Source organism: Scylla paramamosain, chromosome 28 (genome assembly GCF_035594125.1).
Source record: "Scylla paramamosain isolate STU-SP2022 chromosome 28, ASM3559412v1, whole genome shotgun sequence".
NCBI classification, from domain to species: domain Eukaryota; kingdom Metazoa; phylum Arthropoda; class Malacostraca; order Decapoda; family Portunidae; genus Scylla; species Scylla paramamosain.
The window spans coordinates 857501-875000 of record NC_087178.1 but is presented as its reverse complement, the minus strand read 5'-3'; the positions used below and the strand labels follow the sequence as shown (position 1 = coordinate 875000).

General features: G+C 44.0%; 1 protein-coding gene across 2 annotated transcripts in view; it reads right to left on the bottom strand.

Annotated features, from left to right (window-relative positions):
• The window catches only part of LOC135115116 (uncharacterized), a 48313-nt gene that overhangs the window by 30682 nt on the left and 131 nt on the right, over nt 1-17500 (bottom strand). For both annotated transcript variants that reach the window (XM_064031618.1, XM_064031617.1), the window contains exons 1-2: nt 17108-17500; nt 16498-16678 (exon numbers count right to left, since the gene is read on the bottom strand). The exon at nt 17108-17500 is cut by the window's right edge. In XM_064031618.1, the coding sequence (XP_063887688.1) occupies nt 16498-16567 (70 nt within the window). In that variant the 5' untranslated portion in view covers nt 16568-16678; nt 17108-17500. The remainder of the gene's footprint in view (nt 1-16497; nt 16679-17107) is intronic.

Here is a 17500-nt window from a genome sequence, read left to right as displayed (position 1 = left end):
TGATGATAGTGTAGGAAGAAGAGGTGTTGAAGATGAAGATGATGAAGGAAAAGGAGAAGGAGGTAATATTGGCGATGGTGACTATTGTGAAGAAGGAGGAGGAGGTGGTGGAGGAATGGAAGGCCTGCGAGGGAGGTATTGGAGGATGAGGAGGAGGAGGAGGAGGAGGAGGAGGAGGAGGAGGAGGAGGAGGAGGAGGAGGAGGAGGAACAGGAGAGTTGATGATGGTCTGTAGTAAGGGTCTTCACCTACCATTCCAAGTATTGACAAGTCGATTGACCTGTTTAACTGTTACCTGCCAACCCACGCCCTCACCTGTCCTACACCTCCTCCTCCTCCTCCTCCTCCTCCTCCTCCTCCTCCTCCTCCTCCTCCTCCTCCTCCCCCTTCTCCTCCTCCTCCTCCTCCTCCTCAAGGGTCTGTATTAGGACCAGTACATTTTATAATATACATTAATGATATTGATGAAGGGATCAATTGCAAAATAACTAAATTTGCAGACGACACCAAAATAATAAGTCAAGTAACGTCTGTGTCACAACGGTAGGAGCTGCAGTGTGATCACAATAAACTGACAAGCTGGGCAGAAAAATGGCAGATGAGATTCAATGTAGAAAAGTGTAAAGCAACCGTGTTCAAGCGAGATATGTAATGAACAACATGCCACTGTCAAGCGCTGAAAAAGAAAAAGATCTTGGTGTCGTTGTGTCAGAAGACCTAAAGCCGAGTCAACACTGCACAGAAACAGTAAAGACGGCAAATAAATTAGTAGGGTTCATTGGAAGAACTTTCGAATTTTAAATCAGAAAAGGTTATACTTGCCTTATATAACTCACTGGTGTGCCCTCATCAAGAATACTGTATACAGTTCTGGTCATATTACAAAAAAGACATTGAAAAACTAGAAAAGATACAGCGCAGAGTCACTAAGATGATTCCAAGATTGCGTAATAAGCCGTATGAGGAACGACTGGAAGAATTAAACCTATTTAGTTTAACAAAGAGGAGACCTAATTGAAGTGTTCAAAATTTTTAAAGGATATAGTAACTTTGATGCAAATAAATATTTCACCATTGATCATTCTAACCTAACAAGAAATAATGTATTCAAGATTATACCTAAACGTTTTAAATCCCTCGAGGCCCAGCATTTTTTTCTTTAATCGCACAGTAAATATATGGAATAAACTTCCTGCAGAAATCGTAAACAGCAATTCTATTGAATCATTAAAGAAATAAAATAGACAAATATTTAAAAACTAATCCCCAACAAACTCTCTTCTTGTCCGAATAATTACTAAATCCACTAATAAACTCTTTTATTTTACAGACACCAATTTTATTATAAATTGCATTCATTTTCAGATAGGCGTATAGATCTGACCGTAGGGTGAATAGTAGAATTTCCTTTCATCCTTTCCTATAAAAATTCCATGTCAGTTTTTCCATACTGCTTGGTACTTTTCCCAACTATTTCCGTACCAGCGCAAGCTGGAGCGAGTGGTGGGTGGGGAGGAGCCTTCTGCTGTGCTGTCCTGTCTCTCTTCCCTGTAACTAGTTAGAAGTAATTACCAAACAGCCTTGCAAGGACCAAAAGGTCTGTTGCTGTTTGGCTTTCCTTTGTATTCCTTTGTATTCCTCCTCCTCCTCCTCCTCTTCCCCCAGCTTTACTGCTCCTTCTTTCCTCCCTATAGCTAGCTAATGGTTTCCAGACAGCCTGTAAGGGTCAAAAGGTCTGTTGTTGTTCGGTTACGTGAAGGGATAGAGTTACAGTTGAGGAAGGAGCGAAGACGTGAAAGGGTTCAGGTGAGGGGAATGAAGGGGTACAGGTGAGGGGAGGAAGGGATGGGATGAAGGAATGAACGGCTACAGGTGAGAAGAAGTAAAGAATAAAGGAATTACAGGAAGGGATGAAGGGCCACGAGTGAGGTGGAGGAAGGGGTGAAGGGGTACAGCTGAGGAGAAGTGAAAGGGGACCTGCACGTCACCTGAGCACCGCCCTTTATTTTTCTCTTCATTTGCATTAAATTGTTTTCGATACCGTTCAGTTTTTAGTATTTTTTGTTTATTTATTTTTATTGTTTATTTATTTATTTTTTCATTTTTATTTATTTATTTTTTTTATTTTTATCTGTTCCCTGTTCTTGCTGGCACTTTTTGTACCTTCGCCCTCTATGTACTGTCCGCCCCGCCTGTCTGTCTGTCTGTCTGTATGTATGTGTGTAAGTATGTTTGTATGTTTGTCTTTCTGCCTGGCTGTTTGTATGAATTTTATCTTCTCTCTGCTTTGCCTTTTTTTTTTTTTTTGTGTGTGTGTGTGTGTGTGTGTGTGTGTGTGTGTGATTTTGTGTGTGTGTGTGTGTGTTTGCGTCTCTTTCTGTCTGTCTGTCTACCTTTCTGTTTGTCTGTACGTCTCTCTCTCTCTCTCTCTCTCTCTCTCTCTCTCTCTCTCTCTCTCTCTCTCTCTCTCTCTCTCTCTCTCTCTCTCTCTCTCTCTCTCTCTCTCTCTCTCTCTCTCTCTCTCTCTCTCTCTCTCTCTCTCTCTCTCTCTCCAGCTATTTCCGTCACACCTCTCCTCCCCCTCTCCCCTTCCCTCCCTCCCTCCGCACACTCACTCAGCTGACTCACTCATTCACCCGCGGCGACAGGTACTGATCAGCAGGGGAGGCTGGCAGCCACTCGGGATGGACAATTTATGGTCGTAATCACCAAGGTAATCACCGCTCAGCATGTCACCGCAGCCACTGGGACAATTCACCCCCAGAAACCTTCTGTCGTGGCTTAAAATAGACGAATTCCTGTCTTACCCTCTGAAAATTTAAGATGAAAAGAAAAGCTGTCTCTCTGCTCCACGTGTTGAGAGTTGAAAACAGCAGGTGAGCGACAGAAAAGTACAGTGAAGCGTGGAATGAGTGTGAGGGCGTCAGGTGTCGCGCTGCCATACAGAAGACAAGTTAAGTGACGCGGAGTTTTGTGACGCGGGAGAAGGAAAAGGGATGAAGATGGCGTCCTTCTCTATTTAATTACTGATCTTGGTGTTATGCTTTCACCTGAAGATTGTGAAGGACGGGACGAGAACACTGGCGAGGAGAGGGACCCGTAGCTCTGACAGTGAGGTTCCCACAGCTCCAAGCCGTCAGGAAATCAATGTACATAAGAGCATAAGGAAATTGCAAAAGGACAGTTGACACATTTTAAGCACCGTTAGGAAATCAAGGTACATGAGAAAATACGGAAACTGCAAAGGGCCAGTTGACATAATTAAAGTACTGGCAAGAAGAGGGACCTGTACTTGACACCGTGTGATCAAGGTACAAGAACATAAAGAGATTCAAAGTGCCAGTTGACATATTTAAAGAAGTTAGATAATGAAACTAATGCAGACAGACCATCACTGCACTACATCACACCTTCCTGACACCCACCACCCCCGGGCCACGCTTACCAAAAACTTTATTAACCTATACCGCGAGGAAGAATTGCAGCTAACAACTATTAACCCGCACCTTCACACCTTCACACCAAATGGCCTCCTCACCGAACCATCATAACCACTGCCCTCATTTTGCACTAAAGAAATCACGGCTGTACATTTCATCCCTGGCCCGGCTCTGATATCAAGCCATCACCGCTGCAAACCGAAACCTTCATTAACCGGGGACTTTTTCGGACCAAACTCGCCACAACTATATTTCCAAATCGCGCTGGCCAGTACCGTGACCGCCCACCCTCACCCCCCGTCCACCCACCCACGCCACCGCCTTCTCCAGTCCAGCTGCTCACGCCGCCCCAACCCCCCCGTGTCTAGCAGGGTATAATTAGGGCAAGTCGGACATCTAAGCCTCGCTATATCGAGCTGTCAAGTCTGTAAAGTCAAGTTGATCCACCTCTTCCCTGCCAGTCTCCTCTCTCCTCCTCTCACTCTCTCTCTATTCCTTCTCGCTCTTCTCTTCCATCCAGCTCCACTTCTCAGACGAGTATCAACACTTTCCTTCTCCATCTCCTTCCCTCCACTCCTTGTCAACTCCTCCTCCTCCTCCTCCTCCTCCTCCTCCTCCTCCTCCTCCTCTCCCTGTCTCTTCCGCCGCCTCTCTCAACTCCTCCCTATCACCTCCTCCGAGTGTGTATTGATACCCTTACCTCCTCCTCCTCCTCCTCCTCCTCCTCCTCCTCCTCCTCCTCCGAAACGTCCCCACCACCCCACACCAAGTTTCCTCGATCAGTTATTCTGGCCGGGAGATGAGGCTATGGAGAGCAGGAGGAGGAGGAGGAGGAGGAGGAGGAGGAGGAGGAAGAGGAGGAGGAGGAGGAGTTGGAGGAATGCCTTGATGCTATTTATGGTGAGAGAAAACGATATCCATATTCTCAAGTTAGAGTGCTACTACTACTACTACTACTACTACTACTACTACTACTATGACTTCCCGCGCAGACACATTCCATTGTAGACAAGCAAACAAGCACACGAACAAGCAAATAAACAAGGTCGTGAAAAACATTCCAGATTCTAGCAAAAATAAAAATAGATAAAAAAAAAATTTGCATGTGAAGATCAGACGACCCTTTAACACACACACACACACACACACACACACACACACACACACACACACACACACACACACACACACACACCTGTCCTTTTCCTGTCACTCCCTACACCATTCATTCAAGGCTCCTACCCTGTCATTCCATACATTCATTCAACCTTCCACCAGCTTATCTCCCCCTACCCTCTACTCCCCATATCCACTACCCTTTACTTTCCCCCGTGCCCCTTACCACCACCCTCTACTCTCCTACCTTCCCCCCTACTCTCCCCTTCCCATACCCTCCACCCTACTTTCGTACCTACTTTGAATCTCTGATCGAATTGTTGTGACTCGATTACCGGTCCCGGATTTCTTTGTTGCGGTTTGTGTGCGCGGCGGAGTGGAAGACTTAGAGAGAGAGAGAGAGAGAGAGAGAGAGAGAGAGAGAGAGAGAGAGAGAGAGAGGGTAGAGAATAAGAAAGGAAAGGTATGTCTCTGTAGTTTTGGCATACTGTATCAATCTCTACTATTCACTCCTCCTCCTCCTCCTCCTCCTCCTCCTCCTCCTCCTCCTCAGTCACCACTATTCTTGCCCCGTGACAACTTGCTGATCGCTACGGGCCCTGACACTTACAGGAGGCACGGCACCATCACTGTGACTCAAGGTATAGGTCAGGGGTCAGTGGTGCGGGGGCGTGACTTGTGTGGCGTCCATTGTGGTTGGGTACGTACATAGAACTACATACACTCACTTTCTGGGGACTGAGAGGTGCTGAAGATCTGACTGCTGGCTTACTAAGAAATTCAAGATCATTTACTGCACGCCCGGCCAACTCGTATTCCCAGGCGCTTTTTCAACGTAAATGTCTCCATATCATTTTATTTCTTTAGCATGTGTACCTCTAGTCATGTGTCGCTGAGGTACTGTACCGCTGAGAGGTGCTGGAATGAGTGTGACAGCTGCCTTGCTAAGAAACTCAAGATAATTTTATAGAACCGCTCATAATTTTGTGTTCCGAAGCGCTTTGTTCGATAATCTGCGTCCCTTGTGACGAGGTTACGTACTTATGCACTCTGACTGGGGACTGAGAGGGGTTGGGATGTCAGACCCGTATTCTGACAAGCTTCGTTCTCTCACCAGGACTGTTTTCAAAAGTCACAGAGATGATTAGCCTGGTTCTCAAGACTGTTTCTCCTTTTCATAATATAGAAATCTTGTTAATATGTCACTAGAATTGTAAAAACAGCCTTAAAAACCTGTGTAGCGTTCATTAGACTAGAGCCTTTTGAATATAGTGGAGGTGCGGCGCAGAAGTGTTTGAGAATATGGTCCTGAGTCTGACTACTGCCTCGTTAAAAAAAAAAAAAAGTAGACAATTCAGCCGTACTGCTCACAATCTCGTATTCCGAAGCCCTCTGTTGCGTCATCTCTGCGCCTTTCCGTTTTTTTTCACATATGTACCGCTAGTTATGTACCGCTGAAGTATTGTAACGCTGAGAGGAGCTGGGGTGTGAGTCCGACTACTGCCTTGCTAAGAAACTAGGACCAACTCTATGGAGATTCTTATTCCGCAGCGCTTTGTCATGTAACCTCTGCATCGTTTCATTTTCAGCATATGCACCGCTAGTTAAAGTACTGCTGGTCATGTGCCACTGAACCAATTACATTACGTTGTTTTCGTTACGTAATCTTCTCTGTATCGTTTTAATTTTTGCATGTGTGGCCGTTAGTTAGCATTTCAGTGGGCATTTTTTTTATTAGATTTTTGTTGCCCTTGGCCAGTATCCTTCCTACATAAAAAAAAAATAAATAGTTATGTACCACTGAAAGAAGCAGTTACAGTACATTGTTGTTCTTTCATTAGAATAATTTTCAAAGGTCAAAGAGATAATCATTCTGTTTCTTGTCGATGTTTTCCAATTCATGGTGCGGAATTCGTTATCCTTTGTAAAATCACTTCTGCCTTCTACTGTGCTGCCCTTTTGTGATGCTTCTTCATTTCTTCAGTCTTCCCTCATATTCCCTCCCTCCCTCCTTACGTGTTTAATTTCTTCTTGGTGATTCTTAGGTTACAACATTTTCCCTCATGCCAGCAAGAATAGCGGAATCAACCAGCCTGTTTAGAGCCACCATTGTTTATAGTCCCTTGGTAACCTTCTGTAGACTCACCGCCGCCTTCTGCTGTACTATCCTTTGAATTCCTTTACTTCATGTTAGCAAATAGAAAAGTGAAACCGATCAGCATGTTTAGGACTGCAGCCCACAATCCTTCGTAATTTGCCAAATCAACGAGTATAATGGAAAAACCTAACCTAACAGCCTATTTAGAACCACCGCTGTTTGTAATTTCTTGCAAAATCACCACTGCCTCCCTCCCGCACTTCGCTGTACAGAACTTTACCCTCACTCTTCACATTATGCCGTCTGACAAGAAAAAAAAAACATCACTAATAACCCACAATTACCCAGGGTTAATTTAAACTTGCTTACGCGTGATTGCTGGTGAAAAGTTGATACCCACCCACCTTGCCTTCTCTCTCTTGCTTCCTTTCCCCCGTCAGGAGCCGCAGCGCATCCACCACTGACCCCTGAAGTACCACTAGCGAACTGACATGTGCAGGGTGTGAAGGGAAGTCATGGGAGGATTGCGTAGGGGTGGGGACGTGTGTGTGTGTGTGTGTGTGTGTGTGTGTGTGTGTGTGTGTGTGTGTCAGGGTGTGGGTTTTGTCAGGGCTCCGTTAGTAGAGGGCGTTAGTGTGCTAGTGTAAAGGAGGAAGCGTGGGCGTGGACTTAAGTGTGTGAATGATGAATGCTGAGAGAGAGAGAGAGAGAGAGAGAGAGAGAGAGAGAGAGAGAGAGAGAGAGAGAGAGAGAGAGAGAGAGAGAGAGAGAGAGAGAGATCCCGATACAGACCCTGACACACACCCACACACACACACACACACACACACATAAAACAAGGTACAAACAGACATACAGACAAACAGACAAGCAGACAGAAGGACTCAATAAAATAACTAAAATCTGCCCGAACGATGTCCTATTAAACAAGGTATTTTTGCGGCAGGTAACAGATTCCCTCCGATTACCTGGTGCCTGTGATTAATTGCAGTTTGAGAGAGAGAGAGAGAGAGAGAGAGAGAGAGAGAGAGAGAGAGAGAGAGAGAGAGAGAGAGAGAGAGAGAGAGAGAGAGAGAGAGAGAGAGAGAGAGAGAGAATACAAGCACTAATGGCCAACTAATCATGCAATTAATTAGAATATGAAATCCATCAGTAAAGGTAATGACAAAACTAACCTAATGTAAGTTCACCTCACCTCTCCCTTATCTCACCTACCATACCTAACCTAACCTACCTAATGTAAGTTCTCCTCACCTCCCCTTTATCTCATCCTACCATACCTAACCTAACCTACCTAATGTAAGTTCACCTCACCTCTCCCTTATCTCACCTACCATATCTAACTTAACCTACCTAATGTAAGTTCTCCTCACCTCCCCCTTTATCTCACCTACCATACCTAACCTACCTAATGTAAGTTCACCTCCCCTCTCCTTACCTCACCTTGCCTCACGTTACAACACCTAACCTAACCTAACATAACCTAACCTAACCTAATGTAAGTTCATCTCACCTCTTCCTTACTTCACCTTACCATACTTAACTAACTACCTAATACAACTTCACCTCACCTCCCTCTTACCTCACCACGCCTCACCGTACATCTAACCTAACCCAAGTTTACCTAACCTAACCTCACATTACCTCACGTCATCTCATCTGTCAAGAGTGTTTCTCCTGTGAAGAATGTAGAAATCTTGTTTATCTTTCACAACAACCATAAAAAACACTTCCTTAAAAACCCATGCAGCTTAATCATGACTGTTTTCAAAGGCCACAGAGATGATTAGCCGGGTCCTTAAGAGTGTTTTTCCTGTTATTAATATAGAAATATTTTTAATCTTCCACTACAACCATAAAAAAAGAAATATCCTTGAAAACCCGTATAACTTCAACTAGATTAGAGCCTTTTGAAGGTAATGGATGTGCGGCGCAAAAGTGTTTCAGAATATGGTCCTCTAGTCAACAGCTTGCGTGGGAGGTGGCGGCGGTGGTGGTGGCGGTGACGGCGAGGGGCAGAAGTTACCACACGGAATCTCCAGGGCTTAAGGGCTTTGTCACGCTTCAGTGTTAGGAAACTTTAGAGCTGTAGGTGATCTCTTGCCTCTTTGTGGCTCTGTGTGGCTCTGTGTTCATTACTACAGGCGCTCTTGTTCGCTTTACTGCCGCTGTTGTTGGTTGTGGTGTTAGGTTTAGTGAGGGTGGGTGGGCTGGAGGACTGGATGGCTGGATGGAGGCTTGTGCTGCTAAGAATAACACGGGGATATTGCAGTTCGCCTTTTGTACATATGGAGGGAGAATTTACACTTTTCTCATGGGACACATTTCACGGTTTTAATTTATTGTAGGCAAAATATGTACCTTTTTTTTTAACCTTTCTCATCACGAATTTCCTCTTACATCAGGATACAAATATTATTACAGGGAGAGAGAGAGAGAGAGAGAGAGAGAGAGAGAGAGAGAGAGAGAGAGAGAGAGAGAGAGAGGAAGGTGGGGGAGAATGAGTCATATAGGAATGGAATACTCACACAGACGGCGCGAGGAATGAATTATTTTACGTTGAATACAATAATTACATTCCTTGCCTCTCCAGAAAGGTACTGCCTCGTGATTACCGTGGCATTAGCATGGGTCGGGCCGCTTACGTGTGTCTTTCTCGCGTCTCCGGGATTAGTTCAGACTGACGAGGCGCAGGGAGGGTGTCTCGCTTTGTATACGCGTTAGAACAAGCTCGTTTTTTTTTATTTTCTGCTTTCCTGGTAAAAGAAGATACGAGGAGGAAAGAAAAAGGCGGAGTGACGATGATAATAATGGTAATGTTATGTTGTTGCTGCTACTACTACTACTACTACTACTACTACTACTACTACTACTACTACTACTTTGTATATCCGTTAGAAAAGCCGGAGTTTTATTTTCTATTTTATTGGTAAAAGAAAAGATAACGAAATTAAAAGAAAAGAAAGAATGACGATAATGGTAAATGTAGTGTTTATCTTGTTAATCATGCTACCATTTTGTATATCCGTTAGAAAAGCTGGAGTTTTATTTTCTACTCCCGTGTTTGTGTGTGTGTGTGTGTGTGTGTGTGTGTGTGTGTGTGTGTGTGCTCTTTAAAGTAAAAATAAATAAATAAATAAATAAAAAATAAAAAGATGAGATTCGCACAAGTTGAGGATGTTGGCGTAAAGTCACCTCAGGAATCTCTCTCTCCTCTCTCTCCTCTCTCTCTCTCTCTCTCTCTCTCTCTCTCTCTCTCTCTCTCTCTCCAGTAAGACGCACCAAAACACTTACAAACCAAGTAAAACAGAAAAGTAACACATTTTTCAGACGTGTGTTGCCTTTGAAGCGACATTCACAGACCGCCGTATTCTTAAACATTTCGGCGTCTCTTCACATCTTTCAGTAGAGTATACGTAATGGAAGTTGTGAATCGCAAGGATGTCTTCCTCATCTAATAATAGCTTAACAAGAGTTCTGCATCCGTAGGAACAAAAAATATCCTTGAGAGCTGCGTACTGTGTGTGTGTGTGTGTGTGTGTGTGTGTGTGTGTGTGTGTGCGCGTTTGTATTTATTCATTTTCTGATACCCCGTCTTTTTTAATTCCGTCAATTCACATTTTTTCTTTATATTTATATCTATATTCTCAAATACTCGTAATGTGTTCCACTAGTCTATTTCTTTATTTGAAACACTATTTCTGATGGTCTTTATCTCGCTGTCTTTTGTTACGGTGTGTGTGTGTGTGTGTGTGTGTGTGTGTGTGTGTGTGTGTGTGTGTGTGTGTGTGTGAACAAAAGGTACGCAGGCAGCAGAGTACCAAAAGCGTATACCAGCTGATGGTGGGGGTTACTGGAGGGGAAGGGGGAACTGGAGGTGGAAGGAGGGAAGGAGGGAAGGGGAGGTTGAGGCGACGCTAAATATAGACACACTGCTGATAACACAACGTACCTATGCGGAAAGTCTTATTGCAGATAAAGATTACTGATGCCAGATTCCGTAACTGGCATAAGGGTGATAACAAAAGGGAATCGTTAGGGTTAGTAATCACGGCTCGTACGCATTTTGAAACGCTTCGTGGTCTCATTACGGGTGTTTTTCAAAGGGCCACAGCGATGGTTGGTCGGACTCTGATGTGTGTCTTTTCTATCGATGGTGTAGAGTTGTCGAATTGTCGCTGGAATCACGGAAACGGTCTTAAAAATCCAATAACTTTCAGTCTGCTAAAGGTGGTAGAGAAAAGATGTAGGTATTTAAAATTACAATCTCAGTATTGGACAAGTGGTGTGAAGCTTAAAAAAAAAATGTAGTAAATGGATTCTCAGAGTGGTAGATTTAAACGATGAGACAAATTTATGGATAATACATGGAAATATGCATCATACAGGGATTGCTATGTGCAGGCTTACTCGTGGCACTCCCTGTATAAAGTATAATACAGCTTCCCTTACGTGCGTAAATGTTTGTACGTCCCAGTGGTATGATTAGACTATTAAAAGAAGAAAGATATATGTAACAACGCTAATAATAATAAAAATAATAATAATGATAATGATACGACTACTACTACTACTACTACTACTACTGATAATAATAATAATAATAATAATAATAATAATAATAATAATAAGGAGAATTCAATCTGGTCACTGGTTGTTCCCTTGACTAGCGATATGAAATGTAGGTCAGCTCTCCCTTTATCTCTCCCTTTACCCCCGGCGTTGTTTTGCGTCACAAAACTCCTATTCCTGGAAGGGGTTTGAGGAATAGGAATACGTGCGTGGCTGATAGAGGGCGCTGTGGTAAAATCACTCTTCATACCGGATTTGAGGTATAAAGAAACGTCTGTTCGTTCCCGTCGTAGCATGAATGAACGAGTGGGTGGGATTAATTCACCGCAACAACGGGATCACATAGAGCAGGGTCTTAGTGCGGGAATCGATAGGATACAGTTTGTAGTCCGAAATCGAGTAACCTTCACCTCTCACTTCCAAGTCTTAAGTCCCCTGAGCTACTGAGAGTACAACAAAACCTGACTATTTATGAGTTTATGCATCAGAGACTAACACTGAGGGAAAACGGCTCTTGATGTGGGAACCGAAGAGAAATCGAGTAACCTACACCTTTCACTTCCAAGTCTTAAGTTCCCTTGGCTACTGGCAGTACGCTAACAAAACAAAACCTACTTATACATTCATACATCAGAGGATACAACACTGAGGGAAAATGGCTTATATTGTGGGAGCCGAAAGGATAAGTTTATAGGGAGAAATCGAGGTAACCTTCACCGCTGCACAGAATATTCTCACACTCATCCAGTACTGTTTTTACATACTTCCCCCCACTACAGTTTCTAAAAATATGTAGTTCTGAGTTCTGTAGGTTAGAAAGATTGCATTTACTTCCTATACTATCGTTTTTTTCTGTGTCCATGCAAATACTTGTGCTCTTACAATGCTTTGAATGTTAATAAAGCAAGTAGTGGAATGCTTGACAGGCAGATAGCATATTATAAACAAAAGAACCTTCGAATTACATATTAGCAAGATTCTCTCTCTCTCTCTCTCTCTCTCTCTCTCTCTCTCTCTCTCTCTCTCTCTCTCTCTCTCTCTCTCTCTCTCTCTCTCTCTCTCTCTCTCTCTCTCTCTCTCTCTCTCTCCCTTAATTCCTCAGTCCCACACGCAGCAATTAGTAGAATTATGTCTTTGTAACGCCAGCGGGCATCCTTTTACTGGCCTGCCAAAGAAGCATTGAGCGCGTCATCAATCATTCTAAGAGAGTCTCCATCCTGAGCTTCGCGGAACAGTACTAATTTCCCGCCTGGATCAGATGAATCCTGGAAATAGTGGAAATTTGATACGCAAGGAACCCGAGTCCGGACAAACAAGCACACACTTTTTGTTTTCATGTGTGTGTGTGTGTGTGTGTCTCTCTCTGTCTCTCTCTCTCTCTCTCTCTCTCTCTCTCTCTCTCTCTCTCTCTCTCTCTCTCTCTCTCTCTCTTTGTTCATTGTCTTTCATCGCTGCGCAGGGTTGTCATCAGTGTGGTGGTGAAAATACACATTTTTGCTCACTGATGTAGAATATTTGCGTGATTTGAAGACAATGAAGGTGTTGAAAATAAGTATATGTTATGGGTAAAAATTATGACATACGGCTTTTTACTCACTGATAGAATACATCCGTGACTTGAAAATACTTGAGGTGTCGGGAATAAGTATATTACAGGTAAAACTATGAAATACACCTTTTATTTACTGGTATAGTGTAAGATATTTCCGTGACGTGAAAATACTTAAGATGTCTGAAACTGATATCTGGTATAGGTAAAATTTATCAAATGCACCTTTTACTCGCTGATGTAATAATTCACTTTATCCCTAAAAATATTGCACCCCAGTGGTTTCTCTACCCTGAGACAATACTAAGCACACCTCCAGGGCAGCCTTAGCACCGTGCCGCCCATGCTAGCCAAGAGAATATACACATTATTCCTTTCACTGCTATTTGGTACATCTACAACCACCTCCAATCATTTAACTACAAATTGCAAAATCTATTCTTCTTAAGCCCCTTCTTTCTTGTAGATGCTTATAATGATTTCATACATTACTTCTGGTGCTGTTAATTATTTCATATTCCACTGAAAGGGTTGAAATAGTACACTCCAGTGGCTTCTGTATCCTGAGACAATACCAAACACATCCCGATGGGACAGCAACAGCACCGCGCCGCCCGAGTGTTGCCTAAGACGCGCTAATCCTTGCAGGGACGGACTCCAAGCGACAAAGAGAGGAGAGACTTTCCCTCAACAAAAAAGCCACAAAGTTAATCCAGCCGCTGATAAAGGCAAAGGTGCACAGGAAAACAGGCAGTATATTTAACCACTTCCGCGAAACCATTTCTTATCATTGTTAATTATGGCGATATGAAACATGTGACGCAGGGGTAGCTACGCACACACACACACACACACACACACACACACACACACACACACACACACACACACACATACTACATACACCATTACTCACACTTATAAACATGAACCAACATACATACATACATACATACATACATACATACATACATACATGCACACACTCATAGATACATACACACATATCGTTTATAGTTTATTGTTTATTGTTTGTTGTTATTGTCACTATTTTCGTTGTTGTTGATGTTATTGCCGTCGTCGTTGTTGTTGTTGTTGCTGTTGTTATCATTATTACTATTATTATTGTTATTATTATTATTATTATTATTATTATTATTATTATTATTATTATTATTATTATTATCAGTAGTAGTAGTAATATTGTCATTATCATTGTTATCTTATCGCCTATTCTCTCTCTCTCTCTCTCTCTCTCTCTCTCTCTCTCTCTCTCTCTCTCTCTCTCTCTCTCTCTCTCTCTCCGCCGCCATTATTTCCCTGTCCGGGGCTTTCAGACGTAAGAATAACACGGCAGACTTGTAATGATAATAGGAGTAATAATGAGTCAAGCCGCCGCTCCGCCGCTCCGCCCTCACCACTCCCTAACAGCGGAACGTGAATTTGCCGACATTTTTCAGAGCGGAAGAAATGTAAACACGTCGCTGCGCTATCACGTGTCTCGGTAAAATAATAAAAAAGAGAAGAACCTCCGCACAGAAAAGATACGTTTTCATAAAAATATCACCTATTATTACAGGCCCCAAGATGCATGTGCGGAGAAGACAAAGGTGAGGTTTAGTAATTACACATCAGACCACGAGATTAAAGTCGAGGATTGAAGTAATTGAAAGTAATTGAAAGTGTCCGCCAATATATGCCTTCGGATCAGAAATTTTGTACAAGTTCAGATCACAGGCAAGGGAGAGAGACAGAGAGATAAAAAGAAGGATACCACTAGAACAGAGTGCTTTCGGTAAACAAGTAAATGTAGTGTTATAAATAGCTGTCTCTTATTATCTCTAAAAATAGGTGTTTCCAAGCCATGCATGCCATCAGCTCCAACACAGGAAACTTGGAATTTTTAGGGAAACTCAGGAACTTGACTGTGTGAAGAGGACAATGTTTGACGCAAGTAGGAGAGGTGAAAAGTAAACGCCATGGATCACACACACACACCACACACACCACACACACACACACTTCAGCATCATAGTCATAATCATCAAAAGCAGAAGTGAGATAGAAGATGTGTGTGTGTGTGTGTGTGTGTGTGTGTGTGTGTGTGTGTGTGTGTGTGAAACCGCGCATTTAAGGAGCCCAAAGTTGAAGACATTTCACCTACAATCTAAACAAGACACGGAAATAAACAGGACACGTCAGTCACCGAAGAGAAAAATAGATGAACAATTAGAACACGGACTGACAACCCTGGGAATAGTGAAGTGAGGCAGACCAGACAGAGAACTACACAGAGAGATGAGATAGACTGTACTGAGGTGGCCTGGAATAGACTGAATAGGACAAGGGATGGGGACGAGTGGAGATGATTGATGGAAAGATTTTGTGCTATAGTTGACTCATAAACAATGATATACACTTAAAACTTATGAAAATCATTTTTTACTCATTAGTGTAATAATTCAGTTTATCCCTAAAAAATGCTACACCCCTTTGGTTTCTCTACACTGAGACAATACCAAATAAACTTTCGAGGTGTAAAGACAGTAACATGTGTAATGAATGAATGTTGGATGAGTAGAGATGATCGTTGGAAAGATTTTGTGCCGTAGAGGACTCATAAAGGTTGATAATAATGATACACACACACACATATACGTATATACACACAGACATACATATACAAGAAAGGGTTATACGTGCAGTGAATGAATACTCATGAAGACTGATAATAACAATGACGATAATGATTTGCACCATAGACTCCTTCGTACCATACAATACATAAAAGAGCCTGCGCATACACGTATCCATATATCTATACACACACGCATCCGTACAGAAAACTAAATTATACGTGGAATGAATGAATACTCGATGATAATAATAATGACACACACACACACACACACACTCGCACGTACACATTATACATACGCATAGGTAGAGAAGACAAAGAGTTATAAGTGTATTGAATGACTCGTGTGCCATTTCACGGGGAAGACTTGGCCAATACCTTAGTGAGTGACAAAACTTATCTAATATCAAGCCGCGACCAGCACCTGTCTGCCGCACCTGACGGGGTGGGGGAAGAAGTTTACCTGTGTGTCTCATTGTTGAGGAAGTGTGGGTCGTGGGCAAGGTGTGGGGAGAGTGTGAGAGGGCGTGCTGTGAGAAGAGGCGTGGGCGGCGTGATGGAGTGGTGGTGGTGGTGATGAAAGGTGGACGTGTATACTGACAGGTGTGTGTGTGTGTGTGTGTGTGTGTGTGTGTGTGTGTGTGTGTGTGTGTGTGTGTGTGTGTGTGTTTATTGGTTTGACGGGACACGCATGTATGTTCATGTATATAATAGCGGAATGAGGTACGGTGTGTGTGTGTGTGTGTGTGTGTGTGTGTGTGTGGTTTTGTTTGTTGTGTGTGTGTGTGTGTGTGTGTGTGTGTGTGTGTGTGTGTGTGTGTGTGTGTAGTAGTAGTAGTAGTAGTAGTAGTAGTAGCAGTAGTAGCAGTAGTAATAGTATTTGTAGTAGTAGTAGTAGTAGTAATAGTATTTGTTGTAGTAGTAGTAGTGGTAGTAGTAGTAGTAGGAGTAGTAGTAGTAGTAGGAGTAATGGTGGTGATAGTAGTAGTAGTAGTAGTAGTAGTAGTAGTGGCGGTAGTAGTATTATCAGCAGCAGCAGCAGCAGCAGCAGCAGCAGCGGTACTGGCAGCGCTACAGTACTCACCGTGTGTGGCGGGGACGAGCAGCGTGAGGGCGAGCAGCACACACTTGGTGAGGGGGAGGAGGCCCTTCATGCTGCTGCCGCGTGTCGGGTCCTCGGTGCCTAGCGGGGCCAACTTAGGCTCCTCCGGGCAGTGCTTGCGATGGCTCACTGGAGGCCTGTCCTGTTGGCTCAGTTCACGGCACTGAGGGGTAGGGAGGGGAGAGGGTGGGGTGTAGGAGCAGTAGGGAAGGAGAGGGAATGAGCGGGAGGGGACTGAGCGGGAGGGGAGTGAGTGGGAGGGGAGGTAACGCTGTACTTGATTATCCGTGTGAGGATTAGAAGAAGGAGTAAATGTGATGAGCGTGAGGCGGGCGAGGGAGGGACAAGGGGTCAGCTCAGCACAGGTCACCCGAGCTACGGCTCCTCTTGAAGCTACAGACCAGAAGCACTGACTTGTTACTTTTCCAGACTCTACTTGGTGTATGGTACTTGTGGTTTGGCCAAGAGAACTGTGAGAAGGTAGTGGTGGGCAGTCACGGAGGTCTAAGAGATGCCTGAGTGCGTTGTTTCGTGTGGCTTTAAGTGACCTAAACGGGAACCAGACTTATATCCTGAGGACGACAATAAGCACCTTCACGCCACCGGGAGAGACAGTGCGTCTAAGCGAGCGAAACGTGGACACCAACTGTAGGCCGAGACTTGTCCTCACGCTACTGGCATGTCATCAGGCCGGAGCGGTGACGGGGCGGCGCGCGGGGCGGGAGGGAGGGAGCGTCTTGCCAGCCTGTCGAGACCCGCGCCCTTGGGGGTGTGAATGCTCCGCAGCCACTCCGCCTCATATATACTTGGCTGGGCTGCTGCACGCATGCCATCCACCGCTATCACCACTTAATCTCTCCACATTCACGGCCACTGATGTTACCTGGAATACTCACGCCCTCCAGACGACCCACCTGCACGGCCGTGACCCTCCTGAGTCACCTCGCCGCGCCGCTCACCCTCCAGGCGCCACTCACCAAATTCT